The 25,706-nt window shown below is 36.0% G+C and overlaps 1 protein-coding gene across 2 annotated transcripts in view; it reads left to right on the forward strand.

Annotated features, from left to right (window-relative positions):
* Nucleotides 1-25,706, forward strand: part of LOC148955523 (uncharacterized) — a 93,989-nt gene that overhangs the window by 56,047 nt on the left and 12,236 nt on the right. For both annotated transcript variants that reach the window (XM_089102681.1, XM_089102684.1), the window contains exons 7-11: nucleotides 5,083-5,399; nucleotides 7,702-7,924; nucleotides 12,337-13,247; nucleotides 21,630-21,864; nucleotides 23,177-23,323. In XM_089102681.1, the coding sequence (XP_088958807.1) occupies nucleotides 5,083-5,399; nucleotides 7,702-7,924; nucleotides 12,337-13,247; nucleotides 21,630-21,864; nucleotides 23,177-23,323 (1,833 nt within the window). The remainder of the gene's footprint in view (nucleotides 1-5,082; nucleotides 5,400-7,701; nucleotides 7,925-12,336; nucleotides 13,248-21,629; nucleotides 21,865-23,176; nucleotides 23,324-25,706) is intronic.

A 25,706-nucleotide genomic window follows, 5' to 3' on the forward strand; every position in this document is an offset into this window, starting at 1 on the left:
TATATCCTGATTTGCACTCATTGCAGCAGCTCTGCTTCTCAGTTTTTTTTTATCAGTGATCAAGTCCATTGGCTTGGGTAGATATTGCCGGTTAGATTCGATTGCAATTTCGAAGGGGGCTGGGACTTTCTTCGACACCTGTAAATGGTCTACCACGTTAACATTGGGGCAGCACATGAGCTGAGGCATACAACTCTTCTGCAACTTCAGACCTGAAAGCTCTCAAGATCATCTGTTCGTCTGTCCTTGAAGTGAGCGCTTTGACGTCTGGCCTGAAAAGAAGCCAACTAACGCAGCCTGCTGTGTCAATAAGCCAGCAGAAGATTCTCATGTAACATTTTCGTGTCCAAAGATGAGTTCGGCACATCTCCACCAGCCACCCATATGACGGTTGTACTCATAAACAATTGCTGGCCTTGAAGCGTCAACCCTGGATTTATCCTTAACGTCCCAGCGCTTGCACGTATCCTGTGGCGTGATTCCTGTATATGTCGAAGCCATGCAAACCGTGTTGTTTTGTAACCATTTCACTACAATTACTCCAGAAAGAATGTCAGTTCTTTAATCGGAAGTTCCTCTCTCTTGTTTTTTCCTTTCACCATTTGTGAGGAACGGGCAGCCCTTCAATCATGCTTTTTTCAACGTACCATTACAAGAGAATCCTTTAATTTTTAGCAAACTCATTAGTTTCAATTTCAAGCTCGAAAACAAGTTGTCAAAGTAAGTCTTGTAGTTCATTTTCTCTGTTAAGGTGCTCACGAGACGCAAAACTATGTTGCCTCCAACTCCAAGATCTGGCTCTATGTCATCTTCAACAAGAGTTCCCTTACCTTGATAAACTTCAAAATCAAGTACAAAACCTGACACCAGCTCTTGTAAACACTTTTATTCCCCACTTCTTCGTCTTTTCTGCGAGATATTGTTTCAAGTTGCTTCCTCCCTTGAAAGGAATCAGTTGCTCGTCAATTGAATGGTGTTCTTCGGGGCTGACTTCCAGAAATTTGGAACGGATATGACCCAGGACGGGTCGAATCTTGTAGAGCTTGTCAAATCCTTGTTCTCCAGGTTTCTTAGCTTTTTCGTTCTTGTTGAAATGAAGAAAACTTTTGATCTTGTATAGTCTTTCTAGGCCCACCTCTTTCACAATTATAACGTATCTGGTAGCTGCTTCCCAATGCATTTGATAATAGGGAACTTTAATCATCCCCAATAATAGAATAATGCTTATGAAAACTTTCAGCTCTTCGACAGTGAGGCAGAGGTTGTATCCCTCAGTTTGAAAAGCAAAGACGTTATTTTCTTCAACTATCAGCTCAAGAAGTTTATTGTCAAAGAATTTTTTTGAAGTATTTCAGTGAAGTCTCCAAGATAACTTTGCGAGACTTTGCTTTCCAAGACAGATCAACTTTTTTTTATCTCCACTTTTCTCTAGCTAAATTTTTCTTCAACTTCTGATTTCGTCTTTGATTTTATAGTACTTGCTGCTACCTGTTGCTGTTGCTGACTACAGGGCGGAGTTTCCCTGAGTCATCGTTGCTGGGTTCACTGCTAGCCTCCACGTCATTCTTTTCCAAAAAGAAGGGGCGATTGTCCAGTAGAGGCAACAAATCAGGATCATTGATAAGATCTTCCGGAGACATGAAGTCTGGATCATCGTCATCATCATCTTCTGACAAGTCCCACAACATCTCTTCTGGAATGTCAAAAAATATACTTGGCTGCCTCTCCTGCTTCAATTTGGCGATTTTGAGCTCTTTTTCTTACTCTGTCGTAAGATTTCGCCGTCGAGAAAGAAAACAAAATTAGGCATATTGCACACCCTGCCTACTCAAAGATCCACCATCCCTAAGGGGTGGTGTGAGCTACTATGTAGGAGGGTCGCTCCTATTTATTAGTTGATGTAAAATTATACTTTTTTCTTCATCGTTTTTATTTGTCTTATTTAGTTATTCGATTCACAATTTTGAGCCATGATCGTCCGATGTTGTATTTTCACAATATAAGGAAATGTATCTTGCTACTGATCCAAATTCCTGAACACATCCTGGATTTCATCTTCTGTAATTCAAAATAGTATATATTTTATACACATTGAATATGCAAAGAATCTCCCACCTTTTCGTGTTATTTCCTGTTTCTAGCTTAGAAAATGCCTACCTTTTCATGCGTTTTTCTTTTCCCTTGGTTTGGTGACGCACTGCGTAGGCCACGTGTCAAACATCAGCTCACCGAAGACATCAATCGACTGCCATCTTTTTATACCCTCAAAAGATGCTGGTAAAAGTAATATTATTTTGGATTGAGATGGCAGTCTAAGCTCGAAAAGTACAGTTTTGTTTTTCTACAACAATTGCCTCTATAGGGTAAAATTAAATTAAACGCACAACTTAATTGAATTTAAGTGCGTTTAGTTTAACTTAAATTTTATTTGGGGTTTTCCTGTGGTCAAAGGCTCATGGACGTGGAGTCGCAGTATTTGTTTGTTTTTTTTTTTTTTTGTTTACTGTTCTATTTAAATTATACCCGTTTTCTCTCTTAGATTCTATGGGTGGAACATTTTTAGAATATGTTAAACCGTAATAAAACAGCAGGAACCGTATGGATAAGAATGCAATGTTGTTTTTTGCACTTTGGAAGTATAGGAAGGTTTATTTCGTGAAGACGAAATTAGGAATTACTAAAAAGATTAAAAAATAGCGAGAGCGTAGGTGCTGATAGTGTGGTAAATAAGTTTTGGATGTATAGTGGTTGCGAAGTTACAGATAAAATACTGAAGATTATGAATATGATTTTGAAAAGCGGGAAGCACCTTGTGACGTTGGAAAAACTTTTATTATACCTCTTATAATAAAGGTAATGAGTGTGATAATAAGTAAGTAAGTAAGTAATTTTATTGCCTGAAAATTCACATCGAATTAAAACGAAGTATAACAAAGGAAAAAAGAAAAATCAGACTAGGGAACATCATCAAGCGTATTTCCACATTATGTACATTAGCAAAACTACTGGCACTGATGGCTAGTTATGGGTTCGCTCTTCCTTTAGCTTTTTCAGAAAATTCTCGACGACACGGTTAAGACTAAGTTGACTTGATTAGGAATAAATGAAGGGAAAGAGGCGAAGCTGGGTAACGAGAAGATCGATCTAGTGGTTTGCTTCACTTACCTGGGTGGCTTTTTTTTTTTTTTTTTTTTTTTTTTTTTTTTTTTTTTGAAGTTTAAAGTTTAGAGTAATAGGAAGGCAAGTCCGGGAACCAAGATAGAAATATATGTAGCTACGGTAATGATTAGGGTCACGTATTATCTTGAAACGTGGGTGCTTTGGAAGATAAAGAAAGATTTGCTAAATGGTTTTCAGAGGAATTGTTCACGGATAGTTATACAGTATGTGAAATAACAAGGTATACGAAAAATATGGTTCTATCCCACTTTCTGTGGCTATAATGAAATAAAGATCAAGATTGCTAGGACATGTTTTTCGGATGAAGAATAGCAGATTGCCAAGGATTGTTCTTTTTGGTCATCCATCTGAGGCCAAACGAGAAACAAGTCGTCCTCCATTGTGGTAGGAAGAAGGATTTAGTGAATATTGGAACTTCTTTGGAGGGGTAAAGCGTGAAGCTTTGAATAAATTGGAGAGGAGGCGTAACGTTCGCAGGTGTGTTCGGGTGGCTTGACGCTCAGTGAATTGTTGTTCGTGTTAGTATTTCCTACCTTTCATGTTGCGAATTTTGGGTACTATGCAAAGTCATGTCTGGAATGGCTACAAGGATATGTCACTTATGATAACTTATTTTAATTGAACAGATTGTTATTCAACTTGCAAGACAAAATCAAAAGTAAGTATAAATCCTTCATTACTTGCAAATTGAAACCTAGCGTGTAGTTTATTTTCAAATGTTGTTTATTCGTCTGTAGTAGGCCTAACTACGGTTTACCATGCCCAATGACCATGGTCAAGTTACTGTTGAATTTGGTAGATGAGTTGAATGGAAAATAGCAAAAAGATGGAGGAAAATGCTTGCAAATTTTAAAGGATAAGAACGGTTCTAAGTAAATAATAGAAGAAATGCTTAAAGGATGAACGGCCGAAATGTATATTTGTCTTTCAGTCTATAGAACCTTAACATTCACTGATCGAGTTTGATATTTTGGCAGTTGTTTGTGTGGCCAGTAAAATTATATTTTCAGAGCCATATGATTTTTCAGTTTTATATATATATTATATATATATATATATATATATATATATATATATATATATATATATATGTATTGTATAGAAAATGCCTATCTCTTTTGGATAAAATATTTTTTTATAAATAAAATACTACATTCCCCTCAGCCTCTGCCACCTACCAAACCGGACAATCTCGATTAAGCTACACCTTTAAAAAATAACACTAGGCAGTGACAACCATTTTGTGCTCTTTTCCCTGAAAAAAAAAAGACGAAGATGAGTCAACAAGACCCTCCCCCCCCCATCCTGTCCATTCGTTCGTTATTTTCTAAACTCATAAGATCGTATTGAACTTACTGTGATTTGTTATCATTATTTACAATTTCTATCCAGCTTTTTCTCGCATATTTTTTGTTCATAACGTGCATTGGTACTTAAAGTTGTGAGTTGATGCCTTGCCAGGCACTCACGGTACGCTGTTTCACCATTTCATTGTATCTACTGTTCTCCTGTATACCCCCTACTAATGGCACATTATAAATAATAGTGTTAATATTGGTTTTATCTCTGCAATATAGCCTATATTTAGTACATTATGTATTAACTAGGAACGAAAAATGTCGGGCGACAGGCAGAAAAAAACGTAGCGTATGCTGTTTTGCGAGGGCCTGAGACCCCCCCCCCCCGTCCAGCACAAAATTTGAAGTCGCCTTCCTGCTTTCCAACAAGATCCCCGGAGGATTCCTTCGCCTGTAGAAATACATGTCTTTTGTTTCTTTTTTTATGCAGTTAAGTCGACTGTGTAAAATCCTGGATTGTCTGAAGGTATTTAAATCCCAGGACATTTAGATAGTTAGTGTTTTGTCGCAGCGCCATCTTCTTAAAGCTTTTTTACTTTTTCAGCTGCTCAGCTCCCTTGTAGACAAGTTGAAAACGTTTTCATCAATAATGGGTAATTCGAAAACATTGCCAGACTTAACGGACAAACAAAAAACTATTCTGCAACTGTTTCCATTTTTTGCGAAAAAAATGCTGTTTGAAATTGCATCAGTACTGGAGACTTTATGTGATTATCCGGCAAGCAATGACCGCAGTCAAATGTCAGCAATGGCTAAATGTGCTAACGTTATGTCTGGTTATGGAAACCGAAATCACCTTGAAGAGGAGATGAAATCTCTAGCTGAAGATCTAAGGAAAATTGGACTTTGGGATAAACTCGGGTAAGTTTTTGTAGATTTCTTTTTTTAATTTAGAATGCTAGATTAGACTCTAAAATTTACAGTACCTGCTGTAAATGAAAATATTTAAAGTATGAAGTGCCTATGTGTTGGCGTATAAAACTACAATCTCGTGCAGTTTCGGAAGTAAAAAGTTTCAAAACAGTTTACTGATTCTTAGTTAAGTTATATCGTTAGCACCAGAGATGCGTATTATGATGTAATTTGTCATTTAAAGGGCAAAAGACAGTATGAATGGTGTCTTTTTGTTCAGTGGTTCAGTAGTAATTTTCACAACCCCATTTGTCTTTAAAAAACAAGGGAAGCCTGGGAATAACTTTTTAATAAAAAGGACCTCCATATGCTGTTATGCAGTTTTAGTACTCAGCGGGCATCAAGTTTGAAAATAAGGAACGTGCGTGAAGAATCAGCAGGAAATTAACCAAAAAAATACCCTCATGGAGTTCGTGAAAGTTGAGCATAAATTAAGGTTATTCACCAGTTTGCATTAACTGCGTGAACCGGAAATAACTTGCTAGGGGGTTAAAAGATTGTTTGTATTTGAATTTTTGCAAGCGAATAAAATCGTCGAATTTACGCGGTTGGTTTCTGCTTATTTTTGTTTGTTTTACGGTTCAGCATGGCAACGGTGTCCACCAAAACTTTGCACAAAACTTTTTACCTAAAGATTCGTGTAACAACTAAAGAAAAATCATAGAAAACTTGGGTGTTCAGGTACGAAAAGAACTAAGATAGACCTGGGGCAAGCGATGTTTTTGTTTTGATGTCCTTGGTACTTTAAAACATGTTATTTTACTAAACTTATCAGGGTAACTAGGGTAGGTTCTCTGGACAAATTTGCTTTAATATCTTACAAAAAGCATTTGAGTAAGGTAAAATAAATTTTTGAAAAATTCCCAAGTTCATACTTGAGCTGATTTCCGAAAGGTCTTTTCACATGACTCTTCAACTTTATTTATATTAGCGAAGAAAGTTTTACTGGGAAGGAATTTTTAACTTGAATGTTTATTGCAGCAATAATCCGCCTGAGGCCATCGCAACTGGGCCTGTTCCCCCGTACCAGTTTCAGCGCTTCACTCATTGCTCCCTTCCTTGAAGCTCCACTTTCTTCAAACCTTTTCATTTTAAATCTCGACTCAGCATTCAAAAAAGTTGTTTTTCTTTGGGGCCCTGGTGTACTGCAATTTTTCTTTTTCTTTTTTTTTTTTTTTTCTTCTTCTTCTTTTTTTTGCAACCTTTTATTTCTGATCCATAAAACGTGACCTTACGATTCTAACTTCTCGTTAGCGTCTGACTTGCAAAACGGAATTGCACCACGTTTTGCAGTGCCTAATCTTTGACGCACAATCATTCAAACAAGTGTCAAGGACTATTCATAGACGATTCTTCTGGAACACATTCAGTACTTTTCCCCGAAGTATCAATGTTTGAATTAACGACCTATTTAGACTACAATATAAATGGATAGAAATTATTAGAATTGTTTGCTATGCTCTTGTGCCAAAACATGCGTGTAAAACAGTGCTTTAGAGGATGCTAAATATGGCTGTCTCAATTCTCCTCTAATCTACATCTAGCACCACACAACTCCTCTTTATGTATATGCAGGAGTCTGAATTCGAGGAGGGTCTTAAAAGCTTAACACTCTTCCCTTTCCCACTCATTCCCAATCGAGTTACAAACTTTTTTTTTTCAATATAAAACGGACATTAGTGTATCTATAAGTATATCCTATCTTTATGATTTCTGTCTCAAATTGAAGTAATTTTGACTGAAAACCTGAAAAAGGTGGCAGAAACCTAGGGTAAAATAATTTCTGCTAAAAGCCTTTCTGGTCACCCATGTTGAATTTTACGTTGAATCAGGCATGTACGACAAGGTTATGCACACAAACGTGTACTTTAATGATGGTGTAGCCTTAAACGGTTGTAAAGCAGCACAATATCCGAAGCATATCATAGAGTGATTAATGAGGTCCTGGTAATTAATAGTTAGCTGGTCGCGATTAATGCGCACAGATATCCAACGAAAGTTAAACAGGATTAATATAACACTTCAAAAAATATGGCACTTGGTTTAATAAAAATGCAAACTCAATTCTGTAAGCAAAAATTTTAGCCACACAGACCTATAACTGGAATTCTTAACTGGAATTAGCTGTAAGGCTAGTTAGAGTAAATCTTCAATTAGCTAACTTGTTAACCGCTTTTTTTGAATCGGAACTTCGGTTTCCAAAGTTTCATTGTATTCATTTTTGTTACTTTCAATGGTGTTTTTATTTCAGATTTTTAGTTGCTATCCCGTCAACAGTGGCAGAACAAATGACAGGCCAGAAAAGCAATTCTGTAAATCCTGAAATCACATTAAATAGAACAACAGTGTATGTTCCCAGTATGTCTAAAAGCGCGGGGACTCAGTTAGATTCCATAGGAAATGGTTTTGTTTTGCCTCCTCGGCCGGAACTTCAGCCATTCTCCAGAGATGCCAATGGGAATTCTAGAATACAGGTTTTTTTTTACTTTTGTTTCTCCAGTATGAATGTGAATATGAAAATGCTTTGGAGTATGTCCTATGTTACAGCTAATACCGACAAGAGTGACGTTCTGGGAAACTCAGAAGACTTGAATGACAAGTTGTTTTTGAGATTGTTGATGTCTTCTTATACTTCCATAGATGTGTATCAGTCATGTTAAAGGGCATCTTCACTTTCGTATGTTTTGATGGTTGGCTACTGATGAGCTGACAGGAAGAAACTAGGAGTTTAACATGAACAAACACGAACTCACATGATTTTAACTCCGTGAACATCTTGGTTTGCCTATCTTTTGAGTTTATGTAGAAAATTCTGCACCTGATAAATATAGTGATTCTTTCTCTATATTTTGAGTGTATACTTGCATATAGCAAATTTTGCCTCATGTGTCTCAATATTGAGGTCTTCTTCTTGGGGGACCACCTAGTGTTATATAATTCCCCCCCCTCTCTCTCTCTCTCTCTCTCTCTCTCTCTCTCTAATAAAAAACCACTACGAATTAAAACATAGAACTAGAGAGTTTGTTATCAAATGGCAAAAGCAGATTTGAGCATAAAAGACAACTTTAAGTGAAAAAAGGCGCAAAGAGTTAAAAGAAAACCTTTCAGAATTTGTTATGAAGTGGCTAAAGCAGAATATTTGAGCGTAACGGGTCACTTTAAATAAGAAAAACAGTCGACCAAAGCTTAAGCAAAAACACTTGCCAAAGCAGTATTTCTGAACATTATGAGCCACATTAAGAAAGAATTTAAATATATAGGATGAAGTAGGATGGGTTAGCATATGTCCCAGTCTCAACACCACGTTTAGTTTGCAGTTGCAGTTGTTCTGACCTTGATATCGGAGACAACGCTATAGCGTTGCCTATAGTAAACGCCATACGGCTCCATTGTTTTGTTGTTTTTGTTTTATTGTTTTTTGTTGTTGTTTTTTTTTCGCAGAGGCACTTAATATGGAAGGGGTCGTCGTATAAACTTCAAAGGGGGCTCATTTGATTGGAAATTTAGAGTTCTAGTGGCCTTTTAAAGGTTCAAAAGTGATTAGAAGGCAACTAACACCCCTTCCGCGCCCACCATTCCCCAAACACATCCAACCAAATTTTGAGATATCCATGTTGTTCTACATAGTTGATTTCCAGACAGAAATTATGTTTTTGAGAAGGACACTCCCCCACAGTCCTCAGGATAGGGTTGTAAGTTATGCCCTAGGGGCATATAAGGTTTTTATAAAAAAGTTTTTTCGTAATAACTTCAAAAAGGACTCATTCGATTGGAAATTCAAAGGGCTAGTGCCCTTTTTAATAGTCGAAAGTGATTGGAGGGCAACTAAACCCCCTCTTATGCCTACCTTTTCCCCAAAACATGCAATCAAAATTTTGAGATACCCATGTTGTTCAACGTAGTTAAAAGTTCTGGAAATAGTCTTTGAGGATGACAACCCCCGCCCCCTCACACATAGCCCTCAGGGCAAGGATTGTAAGTTAGGCCCTGGGGGCATATAAGGTTTTTATAGAAAGAAACTTCGAAACTTTGTTGTCGTAGAAACTTCGAAAAAGGTTCATTCGAAATAGAAAGTTTTAGTTCACTTAAGGGTCAAAAGAGATTGGAAGGCACCTAGCCTCCCCATCCTCGCCCTTTTTCCCTCAAACCCACCCGATAAGAACTTATGAGATAGCCATTTTGTTAAAATAGTTCAAGCATCAGATAATAAAAACTCCGAGGTTGACACAAACCCATTTTGTCACTTTGATACCAGTTTGGATACTTTGATGAACATTTGATTTTTTTTTTTTTTATGTTTGATTTAGAAATAAGGAATTTTTAAAAACTTGAAACTTTTTGCAATCAAAAACGAACAAAAATTGATTATTAAAAAGCAACTTTCCGAAAAATGAGTTTTTCAAAGAAAAATAAAGGCCATTTTAAACCAATCATAGCAAATAACATACAAGTAATAATAGAAGTGAATAAATAGATCTTAAAGCGAGTAATGCTTAGATTGAATATGAAAATCAAGCATAAAACGAAAATAAGTACTTTGCTATTGAAGTATAAATGAAACTTAAAACGAACAGAAATTAAATAAACAATCAATGCAAACAAACATAGATATTAATGTAAATGAGTGAATAAATCTTAAAACGAGTGAAACTTAAATTGAATATGCAAATCAAGCTTGAAATAAAAAAAAATCACAACAAACAAGAGTTTGGGTATCGCTTCCTTCTCTCACTGTAAAAGTCTAAAATCTACTGCGTCATTGGCGCTTTACTGAAAACTATATGCGTTTTGAACAGTCTTGGAAAGTATAAACAACGTCAAACTGAATATTTGATGTATAATGATATTAATTGTTGAAAGATCCATCAGTTCTAGAATTTATTTCAGTGTAATTTTATTTTATTTTCTCTGCTGTAAGAACTGGAAAAGAAAATATTTGTAATATAATTCATTTTCAGTTAAGCGCCAATGACGCAGTAGACTTGGTTTTTATTTACAGTTAAGGAAGGGGGTAGTATCCAAACTCTTTTTTGTAGTGAAACTATTCGTCTTGTACAACTTTAGAAGAGCTAATAAATTAAACTGAATAAATGATGAATAATGATATTAATTGCTGAAAGCTCATCAGTTCAAAATTTCACTAGTTTTAATGTTTATTTTCAATATTAAGTACAAAAGAAAATATTTGTAATATAAATAATTGTAAATAAAATTTATTGTAAATAACTGAAAATAATTGTAATAAAATTTGCAATAAAATTGGTTTTGATTTAATTGCCAATGATGCAGTGGGTTTTAGACTTTTACAGTGAGAGAAGGATGCGATAATATAAACTCTTGTTTGTTGTGATTTTTGTTCGTATCAAGCTTGATTTGCATATTCAATTTAATTTGCTGCATACTATAAAGTAATAATTTCTTTGTTTCACTGTTTGCTTTCAATTTTGTATATATCATTTGGCCATATCTTGGACCATCAGGGGGGGGGGGTAATAGATTGTAAGGGTGGTGAGACCATTATACTGAAAAGAAGCATAAAACACGTAATCTACTGGTACTAATTTTATTTTATTAGCATATTTCCCTTAGTGTGGTCATTTACTGCAAGTTTAACTTTTTCTGCTAAAATATAGAAATCAATACATTTTTCACGAAGATACAAAGAAAAAAAATACATATTTTTCAAAATCTAGGCTTTGCTGAGCCAAATGTAACGCCACTTCTTCTTTTCTCCCCAATTCACATTTTTTCTATTATACCAAAGACTATGCCAAAAAAAAAAAATCTGTTGAAGCTCTTGAATTGATTTTAATATAGTATTTTGGAAATTTTTTTCATCAAGTATTGCTTGGTTAATTTGTGTAGGTTACTTAGTATGAAATGACTGCAAAGTTCTGAAGTTGTTCTCTCTTTCTTTTCTTTTTAAGAAAAAAAGTAAATAAAAAGGAAAATTGTCATGTTAGATTAGTAAAGATTAGGAAAGGTAAGATTAATAGGGTTTACTCAAAATATTTTTGGGTGTCTTCATTCCCTACCTCTTCAGAAGCCGAAGAGTTCGTCTGTATTGCAACAATTCTCCTATCGGCTTTTTACAAACGAAAAGCATTGCAAGACTCATTGAATTACATTATTTTTTTTCCTTCTTATTTTTTCTTAATTTTTTTCACGGCTCAGCCGGTTGGAACTTTGGAACTTTCCAACGGGCGTGGAATCTTGTGGAACTTTGCACGTGACTTGTAAACTTCATATTTCTTTTACAAAAACATAAAAATTGTCAAAAATCCTGGTTTTCTGGTATAGATCGACCTAAATGGAGCGAGGAAGTAATTTTTTTTTTTTTTTCATTTTTGTGCTCTTGGTTCTTTAAGTTTTAGATTAATTGATCAAGGGAAGTAGCGTAGCAAAACTTTTGAAAAAGGATGTGTAAATTTAGACGACTTTCTGTTCGTTTAGATATAAAAGGTTGCTCTTTATTTCCACACAAAGAAAAGCAATTTTTTAAAATTCAATTTGACTGTCTAGAAAGAAGTTGATTGTGTTGTTTCAAACGCCCCAGGCTTATCTTCGATTGTTTTTTGTATTACTATTTTTATTTATTTTTTACTGTAAATAATTCTTGTATAAAACAAGGAAGTTCTTTGAAAAGAATAGAAAAGACTGAAAAAGTTACATCTTCCAATACTGGTGTTTTTATGGAAATGTTCTTCCATGTTGATCCTTAATATCAATGTGTAATTTCAACAGAATCTACATTTTTCGTTCTCTGATTTCATTTTTCATTTTATAATAATAAATAATATATTATTTTATTTGTTTAGAAACAGGACAAAAAGTAATTTAAATTATTGTATGTTTCCAGGTATCTATTTATTTATTTTATTTTCAGGTTGTATATGCACCACCAATTCGACCAACAATGCAGAGGTCTTTCAGCCAACCTCAAGTCATCAGTCCTAACTCAAATCCTCAAGTGCAGCTTCACCTTGAAGCTCTCACAGGATATAGAAATACACCGCATTTGAACAACCGTGTACTCATTAGCCCTGCCCGTGGTGTACCTGTTAGTCATAGTACTGGCGTAAAACAGGGGTCTCTGATTAGTACTGAGCATCCAAGACTTGCAATGATGAACCACAGTGGAGGACGACAAATGTCTCATGTTGCCCACGGATTGGAGCAAAGACAAGAGCCTACTCGCTCTTCTCCAAGTGTGCAGTTATCTTCAAGTTATTCCGTTTCTTCTAACCGCTCTTTAATACAGCATACAGATTCAGCTTTATCCAACCAGAGACAAAATAATTCAGTTGATCATAATTACACGGGGTCAAACACTAATTTTCAAATCCCGATGACATTCATTCCTTCTGAGGCTCTCAGCGACTTGTCTACCATTTCTGCCGATCCTGTCGAATCCTCTACCAGCCAGAGAAATAGTTGGTTCAAGGTTCCAGATGACCCACCGACTCCAGCCCCAGTTAGTCCAAACCTTGAACTAGAAAAACGTTTCAGGATTTATGTACCACCCAAAGCGCACCCTAATGCCAATCAAACTGTTAAAGACACAGCTTTGCAAACCGCTAAAAAAGGTGAAATCGCTAATAGTAATAAAGTTTCTAGTCCTACTACAAATGATGGAATAGAAGGTGTGAGCAGTGTTGCCCCACCCACGGAATGTCTACCTACCTCCACCTCCGAGCAAGCTGCCGGTAGTAGTACCAGTGACATTCCAGGTACAGAAGAGTACTGCAAAATTTGCCACGATGGCGGTGAGCTTATATTCTGCGACTTCTGTCCAAGGTAATTTTTTATTCTGTTTTTGCCTTCGACTTTTTCTAAAAATGTAAAAATACTCAGACTGTGCAGGCATCAATTTACATGTGGCACAAGAAAATGAGGCATAAAAGACATGCAAAATCAATACTGACAGCTGCTCTACATGGTTTCTGTATCAAATCGTATTTGGAATAATATTCGATTTATAAATACATTATATACATTAACTAAGTTGGTGTTAAAGAATTATGTTTGAAATATTGTATTATAAACCCAATTCAAGAAAAAATCTATTTTTGAAGTATGTCTTATCAAACATTTGCAAAACTATCAAGCAAACTTCGTAACATAGAGGTCTAGGAGGGTAATCCCTCTTTTCCCTTGGTGTTTCTCTGTTCTCTTTTTTCTTTATTCGCAGGGAGCCGTGACTATCCAAGTTGGTTGAAGATAAAATTAAAATAGCCACAATTAGGGTATTCCAGTGTTGCTAAGTATTTAGAAATATAAGTGTCTGTATCTATCTCCCTTGTGCTGTTATATGAATGGAAGTTGTTTTGTCTGATGTGTGAGTTCAAAATATTGAATGATTCGAGACACATCTTTGGCGCATATATCATTTCACGAAAATTAGGGGGGAGGGGGTAACAAGTATTGTTCGAAATTTTGGGGTGCATTTTTGCTTTTGCTTTTGTCTATTTTTCTATGCGAACATAGAAAAAGGGGATTTTTCATAATCTAAGGGAGGGGAGAATCTCTAGGGAAATTCTCCCCTCCCAATTTTCACCCCTGGTTTTTAGTTTTTTGTGACGGTCTATTTTGTGACTTTGTTTATTAATTTTATCGTTTCTATAAAAAAAAAAAAAAAAATCGTATACCGACCCCCAAAATAGATCAAAAAAAAACCTATGATAGCACAGTGGGTTTGATCTCAGCTTGTGTACACTGAGTTCGAACTCAGCTGCAACAACACATTGCAGGGTCGACGCAAGGACCTTAGTAGTCAAGAAGCGTCCTAATCCAATGCATACATACTGATCAAAATCAAATTTAGTTACCTTATTACTCCCTGACCATGAAGAAAACTTTAATTCTAATTCAGTGCTTGCAATTTTTGCAGCTTTTTCCCAAATTCCATGATTTTACCCGGAAGAAAATTTTCGCCCCGATAATTAGCGATACAAAAATAAAAACAAATTGTAGATATTCATAAAAATTATCAGGTTGATCACGAAGATTCCGCTTGTTGGTATGATTTCAACAAAGTCAATAGTTTATAAAGTCTATAGGCCTACTGATGTAAGCTCAATGAAAACAGTATGAGTAAAAATAAGAAGTTAAAGGACGTGGTGTAGATCCTATAGTCCAAATCGGTGGGGCTTATCTCCATTTCATAGCCCTTCAGCCAGGAAGGGTATTAGGGGTCTGAGAGCCAGCCATCCTGTTCTTTGGTACGTCCTTCCTGTTTATCTTCCTGGATTTCTCTAGGTACAGATTTAAGGCTGGGTCGACTTAGGCTGAGCTTACAGAGTCATGCTTAGACCCCTATTCCAGACCAATTACTCAGCGACTCAATGATCGGCTTTATCAATTTCATGACAAATTTGATCAGTCGCAATAACCTATAGGTTGCATCTGTCCATCATAATTATTACCATAGTCGTCTTGCTTGAAATGGTGAGATGGCGTTGCAGCGCTTTTGAAGCTGAAGCAGCTTACTGTGCATTCTTTCTGACGATTTTCTCTGGAATAGTTTAAGTAATTGAAGAATTAGTCCTCCTAGCTTCATTAAGTGTATTAATCATGACGATCAGATACAAAAAAGCCATATTACACAAGGCTAATTCATTTTACTTGGTTTCTGTGCTATCTATCTTCGTTAAACTCAAAATCCCAGATGACATTACCTGCTTGACGCCAAAATCTAAACGTAGATGTTCAGCAGTCGCTGTATAGCAAATCTTTTATTCCGTTTTATACAAGTGTCATTAATCATGCTTAGTGTTTGGTTTTTCCTCTGCTGTTCAATCATGCTTAGTTGTTTATTTTCCTATGTTTTAGGAAATAGCGTAATTTAGCTGAGGCTTTTGCCAATACTATGAGCTATTTTAAATAAACGAATCTTGAATCTTTTCACCTCGTATGTTAGTAAAAGCTATTGGCTGACGCCATGGCTAAGAATTTCTTCTATCGTCCCTAATTTTTCACCGAAATACCATTTCATCTTTCTGAAAACCCAGCCATTTTCATTGAAATTTTCAGAATTGTTAGCAGAAGCACCGGCATAATTGTGTTGTGGAATGAGAATACGGGTTTTGCAGCTTTTTTCGTGATCAGCAGTCTGTAGCTCGGAAATAGTAAGAGCTCCAAACTTGAAATTTTTCCTGGGTATGGGAATCGTGAAATGGGAGAAAATCGTTTAGGGCAAATTTGGAAAACATCACGTAGCTCTCCAGAAAATAAAAATTAAAACCTTTTTTTCTCCTATTGTACACGGTATCAAACAAAACGAGCCTAGCTGGGAAAATAAACATTCTCATACAATATTATCTCATACTCCTGCAGGACATCAAACAATCTCTCTGATAACCGGAAAACAAAATTCTGAATTTCAGCAAGATTTATTGGAAATAATTCAGGATAAGTCAATCTCGAATGCTGTATTCTGATTTTTTTAAGTTGTTTTCTGAATTTCTTTATTTAACGCCTCGTGTATTTTATGTATGGAAAGTATATACGAAACTCCTTCGTTCATTTAGAAATAATTTTCTAAATGTACCATGACGCTTAAAAATTTTCGATGTCCTAGATGTAACTTTTTTCTATACAAGGTGGAAATTTTTTCCAACACTGCGAAACAGATCTTGATCCTGGAAGTGACATTGGTTTTCAAAAAGAAAAAAAAAATTCTATAACACTTTCGATTTTGAAGTTTAGGTTGTGCGAATTTCCTACATTTTATCTAAGCAAAATGTCCTTGCTTCGAAGATGTATTCTGTTGGAAATTGGAGTGGTTAGTGCCCTTTTTAATAGTCGAAAGTGATTGGATGGCAACTAGCCACCCCCCCCCCCCACGCCCATCATTCCCCCAAGCACATCCAATCAAAATTTTTAGATAGCCATTTTGTTCAGCGTAGTGGATTTCCAGATAGAAAATATGTTTTTGAGGAGGACACTCCCCCAAAACCCTCAGGGCAAGGGTTTTAAGTTATGCCCTGGGGGCATATAAGGTTTTTATAGAAGGCGTTGTCGTAGAAACTTCAAAACAGGCTCGTTCGATTGGAAATTCAAAGGGCTAGTACAGTTTTTAAAAGTCGAAAGTGATTGGAGGACAACTATCCCCTCCCTCCCATGGCCATCATTCCCCCAAACACATCCAATCAAAATTTTGAGATAGCCACTTTTGTTCAGCTTAGTTGATTTCCAGATAGAAAATATGGTTTTGAGGAGGACACTCCCCCACAACCCTAAGGGCAAAGGTTTTGAGTTATGCCGTGGGGGCATATAAGGTTTTTATAGAAGGTGTTGTCGTTGAAACTTCAAAACAGGCTCATTGGATTGAAAATTGGAGTGGTTAGTGCCCTGTTTAATAGTCGAAAGTGATCGGCGGGCAACGAGCCCCCCCCCCCACGCCCGTCATTCACCCAAACACATTCGATTAAAATTTTGAGATAGCCATTTTGTTCAGCGTAGTTGATTTCCAAATAGAAAATATGTTTATGAGGAGGACACAACCCTCGGGGCAAGGGTTATAAGTTATGCTTTGGGGGCATATAAGGTTTTTATAGAAGGCGTTGTCGTAGAAACTTCAAAACAGGCTCATTCGATTGGAAATTCAAAGGGATAGTGCCCTTTTTAATAGTCAAAAGTGATTGTAGAGTAACTAGCCCCCTCCCCCCCACACCCATCATACCACCAAACACATCCAATCAAAAATTTTAGATAGCCATTTTGTTCAGCGTAGTTGATTTCCAAATAGAAAATATGTTTTTGAGGAAGACACTCCCCCACAACCCTCAGGGTAAGGGTTTTAAGTTATACCCTGGGGGCATATAAGGTTTTTATAGAAGGCGTTGTCATAGAAACTTCAAAACAGGCTCATTTGATTGGGAATTCAAAGGGCTAGTACCTTTTTAATAGTCGAAAGTGATTGGAGGGCAACTAGCCCTCGCCCCCCCCCCCCAAGGCCATCATTCCACCAAACACATTCAATCAAAATTTTGAGATAGCCATTTTGTTCAGCGTAGTTGATTTCCATATAGAAAATATGTTTTTGAGGAGGACACTCCCCCACAACCCTAAGGGCAAAGGTTTTGAGTTATGCCGTGGGGGCATATAAGGTTTTTATAGAATACGTTGTCGTAGAAACTTCAAAACAGGCTCATTCGATTGGAAATTGGAGTGGCTACTGCCCTTTTTAATAGTCGAAAGTGATTGGAGGGCAACTAGCCCCCCCCCCCCCACGCCCATCATTCCCCCAAACACATGCAATCAAAATTTTGAGATAGCCATTTTGTTCAGCGTAGTTGATTTCCAGATAGAAAATATGTTTTTGAGGAGGACACTCCCACAACCCTCAGGGCAAGGGTTATAAGATATACCCTGGGGGCATATAAGGTTTTTATAGAAGGCGTTGTCGTAGAAACTTCAAAACAGGCTCATTCGATTGGAAATTCAAAGGGCTAGTGCCCTTTTTAATAGTCGAAAGTGATTGGATGGCAACTAGCCCTCCCCCCCATACGCCCATCATTCCCCCGAACACATCCAATCAAAATTTTGATATAGCCATTTTGTTCAGCGTAGTTGATTTCCAGATAGATAATATGTCTTTGACGAGGACACTCCCCCACAACCCTAAGGGCAAGGGTTTTAAAGTTATGCCCTTGGGGCATATAAGGTTTTTATAGAAGGCGTTGTCGTAAAAACTTCAAAACAGGCTCATTCGATTGGAAATTCAAAGGGCTAGTGTCCATTTTAATAGTCGAAAGTGATTGGAGGGCAACTATCCCCACGCCCATCATTCCCCCAATCACACCCAATCAAAATTTTGAGATAGCCATTTTGTTAAGCGTAGTTGATTTCCAGATAGAAAATATATTTTTGAGGCGGACCATCCCCCACAACCCTCAGGGCAAGGGATTTAAGTTTTGCCTTTGGGGGTATATAAGATTTTTATAGAAGGCGTTGTCGTAGAAACTTCAAAAGGGGCCCATTTGATTGGAAATTCAAAAAGGTAGCGCCCTTTTTAATAGTCGAAAGTGATTGGAGGGCAAATAGCCCCCGCGCCCATTATTCCCCGAAACACATCCAATCAAAATTTTGACATAGCCATTTTGTTCAGCGTAGTTGATTTCCAGATAGAAAATATGTTTTTGAGGAGGACACTCCAATCTAAATTTTGAGATAGCCATTTTGTTCAGCGTAGGCTACCACAAATCAGTACCGATAAATAAGTGAAACCCAAAACGAACAGATATTAAAATAAATAATCGAGTCAAACTCAAAACGAGCAGAAATTAACATAAGTTGGGCGCAAAACACCTGTGCCTACCCAGGGCCAGAAAATAATTTGCACTTTACTGAAAAAATACAAATAATTATGCATTGTCAGTTTAATATACATATACTGATATTTAGTAATCAAAATGTTAATATTATCTGATTTATAAAATTTATAAAATTAAACACATTTATATTTTTTTTAGTAAAGTGCAAATTCTCTTCCGGCCTTGGGAAGGCATAGGGGTTTTGCGCCCAACTTATGTTAATTTCTGCTCGTAAAGCACTCAAGTAAAAAACCTTGGATTAGTCCTGTGATTTTGAATCAAATAAATTTAAGAGATAAATTGTTTAGAGCTCAAATAATTAACCCGACACGAGAAAATAAGTAATTATATAAAATTTATCAAAATTGGCCGAATACAATTTTAAGAAATGAAAAAAAGAAATATTTTGCGAAAAAGTTTAAGGAGGTCGAAGGATGCCCTAAGAAAACCTGGGGACTAATAAAATAAGTGATTGGATTAAAAATAAATAGTGTACCTGATGAATTAGTTAGTGTAATGGGAAAGACTTTGAATTCTGAAAAGGACATATGCAATGAATTTCAGAGTTATTTTTCGAATATTGGTCTGAATTTAGTGATGTCAGTTGTACCTGATAGTGGTGATCCAACGTCCGAGTCCTTGCTGAGGGACCCCATTGATGTGTCTCTTCACCTTAGACTTCTAACAGTTGATGAAATTAAAAAAAATATTTATGGTTTGCGTAGTAATTCATCTGGTAGCGATCATATTACTCTAAAAACACTTAAATGTATTTTTCCTGTTATAACTGAAGTTTTATGTGGGTATAATTAATTAGTGTTTTCGTCAAGGAAAATTCCCAGACTGTTTTAAAGTTGCCCGTATAACCCCAATTCATAAGGGTGGTTTTCAAAATGACCCAGGAAACTATAGATCGATATCTGTTTTACCCATTATTTCCCGTGTTTTAGAGAAGTGTTTTATTATTAGAATCATGAGTTTTTTGGAGGATCATAAGTTACTGGTAGAGACACAATTTGGGTTCCGTAGAAAAAGAACAACGGAATAGGCGATGATTTATTTGACAACTATTATTAATGATGTATTAGATAAAGGTTCCAAAATAGGTGCTATATTTGTAGATCTGATGAAAGCTTTCGACACTGTGGATCATGAACTTCTACTTAAGAAGTGTGAGATGTATGGTTTGAGGGGTAAATCATTAAATTTTTTAAGAAGTTTTTTAAGTAATCGTTATCAGTATGTCCAACTAAATGATTCTTCTTCCGAAAAAAAGCGTATTGAAATAAGTGTTCCTCAAGGATCAGTTCTCGGTCCTATACTATTCTTTATATTTATTAATGATTTACCAAATTGTCTAAATAATTTTTGATATATAATAAATGAACTAACGGTAAACCCGACTAATGAAACAGTTTCACTTTTTGCTGATGACACAACAGCCATTAGCACAGCTAAGACAGCGGAGCTGCTGCAGATTTCCATGAAGGAATCAGTTAATAGAATTACAGCATGGCTGAGGGTAAATAAATTAAGGATTAACATGGCTAAGTCTAACTTTATTATTTTCTCGCGATCATCAAAACTTTTACCCATGGATCAAGGAATTAGATATGCCCAATGGCGTTATAAAACGGACTGCGTCTTTTAAATACCTTGGGATTGTAATAGATGAAACTCTATCTTTTAAGGAACATATTACTTTAACTAGCAAAATGTCCTTCGCCATCTTTATTTTTCTTTAATACACCCGTATATACTTTATTGTTCAAGTATTTGGCTCTCTACTTTTTCTTCTACCCTAAAACCAATAAGAGTTCTACAAAATCATGCAGTAAGAATTTTAGCTGGTATATCTCCACGTATGTCTGTTCGAGAAATTTACCCAACTTTAAAAATTTTGCCGGCTGCAGGCCTTCGTGAATTCTATGTATTGTGGTTTATTTTTGGACTGCAGCAGGATGTTCAGCCTCGTTGTTTTGGTGATTTATTGTCCATTAAGTATACTGTTCATTCTGATGATACAAGGGGTAGCACGGACTTTTGTGTACCTAGAGGTATATCTTCACGTTCATTTTTTTCATTTCTTTATAGAGGTACACGGAAATGGAATAGTTTGAATAGTGATGTTAAGACTATAGGTGACCCCAATATTTTTAGAAAAATCATTAAGGAACTGCTTTTTGCTGAATATGAGTTTTGACTGATTAATTGATTTATTTATTGTGGGGGTTTTGTTGATATGAGGTTCCCAGAGGATGTATAATATATGATATTATGTTGTATTTATTGTTTAGTGTGATGGTATTAGTGGTGTCGGTGGTCAAGTGTTCTTTGTTTTAAGGATTTTGTTTTCTCTACCTCCCCCACGGACAAGCTTTGCTTTTTAGGGGAGGCAGCAATAATTTTTTGTTGATATGTTTTTTCCCAATAAATCCTTCTTCTTCTATCAGAGTAACTCTATGTTCAAAAGTTCAACTCTGCAAGGCACCGTAGGTCTGGGGAGCTTGGGATTGAAACAAACTCCCACGTAATATCTGAGTTCCGGATCTCAGATGAGTCTGATAAATACCATGTCCTGCTCCAAGTACATCTAAGTAATTTCTAAAGATTGTGCTCTTGTATACAAATTAGTTGCACCCTCAACTGCCCCTTATTCAAATCAGTGTCAGCTCCTTTTCCTAATTGTATTTTTTGCAGAGATTTTGTAATAACCTTGCTGGATAATAAGATAATGACTAGGATGAAGCAGCAAATATTGTAGTGTCGGTAGGCATTGCCGCATTGGCCATCACATAAATAGTTGATTGAGTTGAAATTTGTTTTCTCAATCAGTTGGTATCTCTAAAACTTTTTTTTTTAGTATGTACCACCTAACCTGCCATATACCAGAAATCAAACACATTACTGAATCTGAAAAGTGGCAATGCAATAAATGTATAGACATAGGCGTGTTAGAAATGCGGCTCAAGCGGAACAGGCGTGGAAGAGGAATGCTTCCCAAGTTGAGGGCCGTGGCGATCAAGCTTCTTTTCCATCTTCATTATGATTGGGAGCTAAGCAAACACTTTAGAATGTATTTCGATGGACTTTGCAAGGTAAGGTCCTTTCTTTTCCTTTACTACTTCCTATAAAATGTTGGCTTAATACCGGATGCTCCTGTTGTATTAGTTGTGCATAGCTTGTGCAAAGAAAACTGGAATCGTTAGATTATTAGTTAATAAAATGAAGTGGTTATTGAAAACTTAGTTTTGGTGAAAGTAAAAAACTCAGTAAGGATCCTTTATTTCTGCTTCACGTCACCCTACGTTACGTATTTCCAGTATTTAACCGGGTCTATGATTGGTAAAGAAAGAATCACGCTTAATTATTCGAACCAAAGTTATGAACACTTTCATGCCCAGGGCACTTAACCATTGCAAAGCCAGGTTCACGCTTGCGCATCTACTACAATTATCTTTTTTATCAATTTCTTTTGTTTTCTTTTGTGCTAGCAAGACCTTTAGTTTGGTTTTAGGGAAGCTATTGTCCCATTCTATCTACTTGTGTTAGATCTCTGTATACGTAGTACCAATGAGAGATGTTTTAACTTCCTGTTATTTATTTCAACATTCCGTACCTCATATCTTTTTCTGTGTTTTTATTCCAACTGGAATGTTAGGGGGACCAGAATCGTTTCCATGGAAGGTTTTTGTATGAACATGTATTCTACTGTTTTGACACACAAACAGTAGCCTTTACTCGGACCAGTGGCAATCCTGTTCAGTTCAGTTTTTCCAAAAGATCGTAGTTACCGAAAACAAAAGCTTCGATGACAAATAGGGCCATAGACTACTTTTTTTTACTTCCTGGCCTATCATTTAAGCTATTATGGGCTCTTGTACCTTGTATTATGTGTTTACTCGAATTTTGTCTATTCACTCTAACTTTTTACAGCAGTTAATTGAAAATATATCTGTAACTTGAATATTTCAAATGAAGAACTTTGAAGAAATAACAACCTGTAAAGATCGATCTACAGCAGTAAGAACCTCACAAACTGCAATTTTGCCAGTCCCTGTGCCTTTTTTGCATTGCATTTAAAGAAATGATTCCTGTTGTTGAAATGTATTCCATTGTTTCCTTTTCCCAATCTTCTTCTTCTCTCTTGCTTTCTCTCTCTCTGCCTCTCACTCTCCTCTTCTAAAAACATACTAGAACATAATAATGTGACAAGCTAAATTCAGTCATTTTCGTTACTTGAAACAAACTTCGATCTTGCTTTAGAATTATTTACTTTGAAAACTCGAAACTATGTTGCTGCATGCTGACTTCAGTGTTTCAGTGTTAATTGTTAACTCAAAAGTTTATATCTCTAATATTTGAGCTGTTAAGTTTTAATGTTTTTGTATATCAATCATTTTGTTTCAGTTTCCATTATTCACAGAAGAAACAGATGACGAATTCAGAAATCTAGACTCCATAAAACAGCAGTTTCTGTCTAAGAATATTAAGTCTTTCAAAAAGTTTGTAAGACTTGTCAGGAAAATGTTTAACAATGCCAGAATACTGAATGAGGTAAGTTAAGGATTCTTTCTTTAATGAGTTTAGCTTAGTTGTGTTTTACTCGGTACGCAGGTTTTCCTGTGCGTCACTCGATTCATCTGTTTGAAATACGAAAAAAATGTAGTTTTCTCTTTTCTTGTTTGTTTTTTTGTTTTTTTTTAATGGGACGTTTTCTCGGTTGATTTTGAATTAAAATCAAGTTGCCATCAAGCCATGGCTATTTGGAGAAAAAATCAATACAGATAGTCTTAGTGAGAGGCAAAGCTGGCATAAGCCTTTTTCAGGATTTTATAAAAAATGATGTCATTTTCACTTATTGATAGATAGTCTATCATCCATCCATCCTAGGGCAGAACTAAGGTAGATAGTCATAGAACTATGGGATGATTGAAATTTTGGGGTTGATTCATGACGGACAATGTCCACTGGACTTGTATGCAGAACAGGGGACTGAATTTGCTTGGACTCACAGGCGAACAAGTGATCTAAGCTTAACAAGCTTGCCCGCTTGGGGTCTTAGGTGGACTACCGTGTTTTAGGATTGACACATGACCGATAAGTCCCCTGGACACGCAGGCCAACGGAGAGACCTATAGTTTTCTAAGTGTTTGGGTAAACGGCGGGAGTAACTATGACTCTTATTGGACAACAGTTGTGTGTTAACTTTTCGAGAGGCACGCCTGCCTAGAGTCTCAGGTAATTTGACCAAGTCTTAAAATTGATACACGACCGTTAAGTCGCCTAACAAGTTGTATGCTATTCACGCATCAAGAGCAAATGGAGAACCCAAAAGACATTATTTTTTAAATAGAATAAGCAACCCATTTGTTCCGTGACGATTGAATAGGCTAGCAAGGTCCTGAATAAATGAAGACTATTTATGGAAGCAGTCCAACTTTCAAATGTTTTCTTAGTTGGATTTTTTCTTGCGATTATGTTCCTTGAAAAGTACTGCTTTAAGTTCAGATTTTGTTCACTATTTTAGGGTTCTTCAAATGGATCTTAGGGATGCGGAAAACCTTGTATTTCCTTTTTGCTGTAGATTGTATCGATAGAATATTAACCCCATTCGTCTGAACAGGGAGAATATTAAAGAAATACCAATCGCGATTTATATATATATATATATATATATATATATATATATATATATATATATATATATATATATAGGGTTGCCACCGCTGGTGATTTATCACCAGATCTGGTGATTTTTCATCCTCCTGGTGATTTTTCTCGTGATTTTCTTGAATGTGGTGATTTCTGGTGATTTTAATTTAATTTGGTGATTTTTTACAAAATTGGTTGACATTCCATGCATCATTGGTTTTGCTGTCTTACTGAGGCGAAATAATCAGTGACTTTCATATTATGTGTCTTGTTTTTATTCGTTATTTCTAAAGAGTGGCGTTATTTTGGGGCTTTTGTGTATCCTTTTAGCTTGGAAATCGGCTTCCCCATAGTTGCAAATTTTAATTTATAAATACATGCATGTGTGTTCCATGTGTGATACAAATGGATTGAGGGTCAGAAACGAGAAAAAAAAAATTATCAAGTAAAGAAAGCATAGTCCCACATGAACATAGATTCAGCAGCCTAGGCTAGGTCTTTTTCAAGGGACTTAACAGTCTCAAGAAACCAGGCGGCTCAGTCTCAAGGGGCTCTCGTCTAAGGAACCAGGGAAATAAGGTTTATCACTATTTGTCTGATATTTCAGCTTAGACTTGACCCATGACAATTTTCCGGAAGCAAAATAAATATTTAAGAAATTGACACCATTTGAGTCGTCTTTTTCAGAGCTAAAGTTTACCACTAAGGATACCAACTATGGCAGGGGGACTAAAAACTCTCAGAAGCAAATCACATTCGATTTGAGGACAAAAGAGGTTATTGGGGTTATTCTTTTCAATGGAAACCTAGAAAAACGAAAAAGAAAAGATTTTGCAAAGTAAAGACAAAGAAAAGTATAATAGTAGTTAAATAAATAAAAAGACCTTTCATGCTGTCCTGTAACAGGATTTTAGGTAACAATTTCAGTCTTTGCCTGGAATTCCAGTATTAGGTATAAATTCTCTTCCTTCTTGAGCAGTTAATGGCCTTTGAAAAACATAATGCCTTAGCTCAAGGTGCATAACGGGTCTTTTCGGTGTAAAGCTTATCATTATTGACCACCGATTTCTGGTGATTTTTGTGAAATACTGGTGATTTTCTTGGTGAAAATCTGGTGATTTCAGGTGATTTTCTTGGTGAAAAACTGGCGATTTTTATTTGGTTGTGGTGTCAATCCTGTAATATATATATATATATATATATATATATATATATATATATATATATATATATATATATATATATATATATATATATATATATATATATATATAATTTAAAAAAA

The sequence above is a fragment of the Artemia sp. Qi Xiang Cuo genome, chromosome 2, assembly GCF_049724085.1.
Source record: "Artemia sp. Qi Xiang Cuo chromosome 2, ASM4972408v1, whole genome shotgun sequence".
Taxonomy (NCBI): domain Eukaryota; kingdom Metazoa; phylum Arthropoda; class Branchiopoda; order Anostraca; family Artemiidae; genus Artemia; species Artemia sp. Qi Xiang Cuo.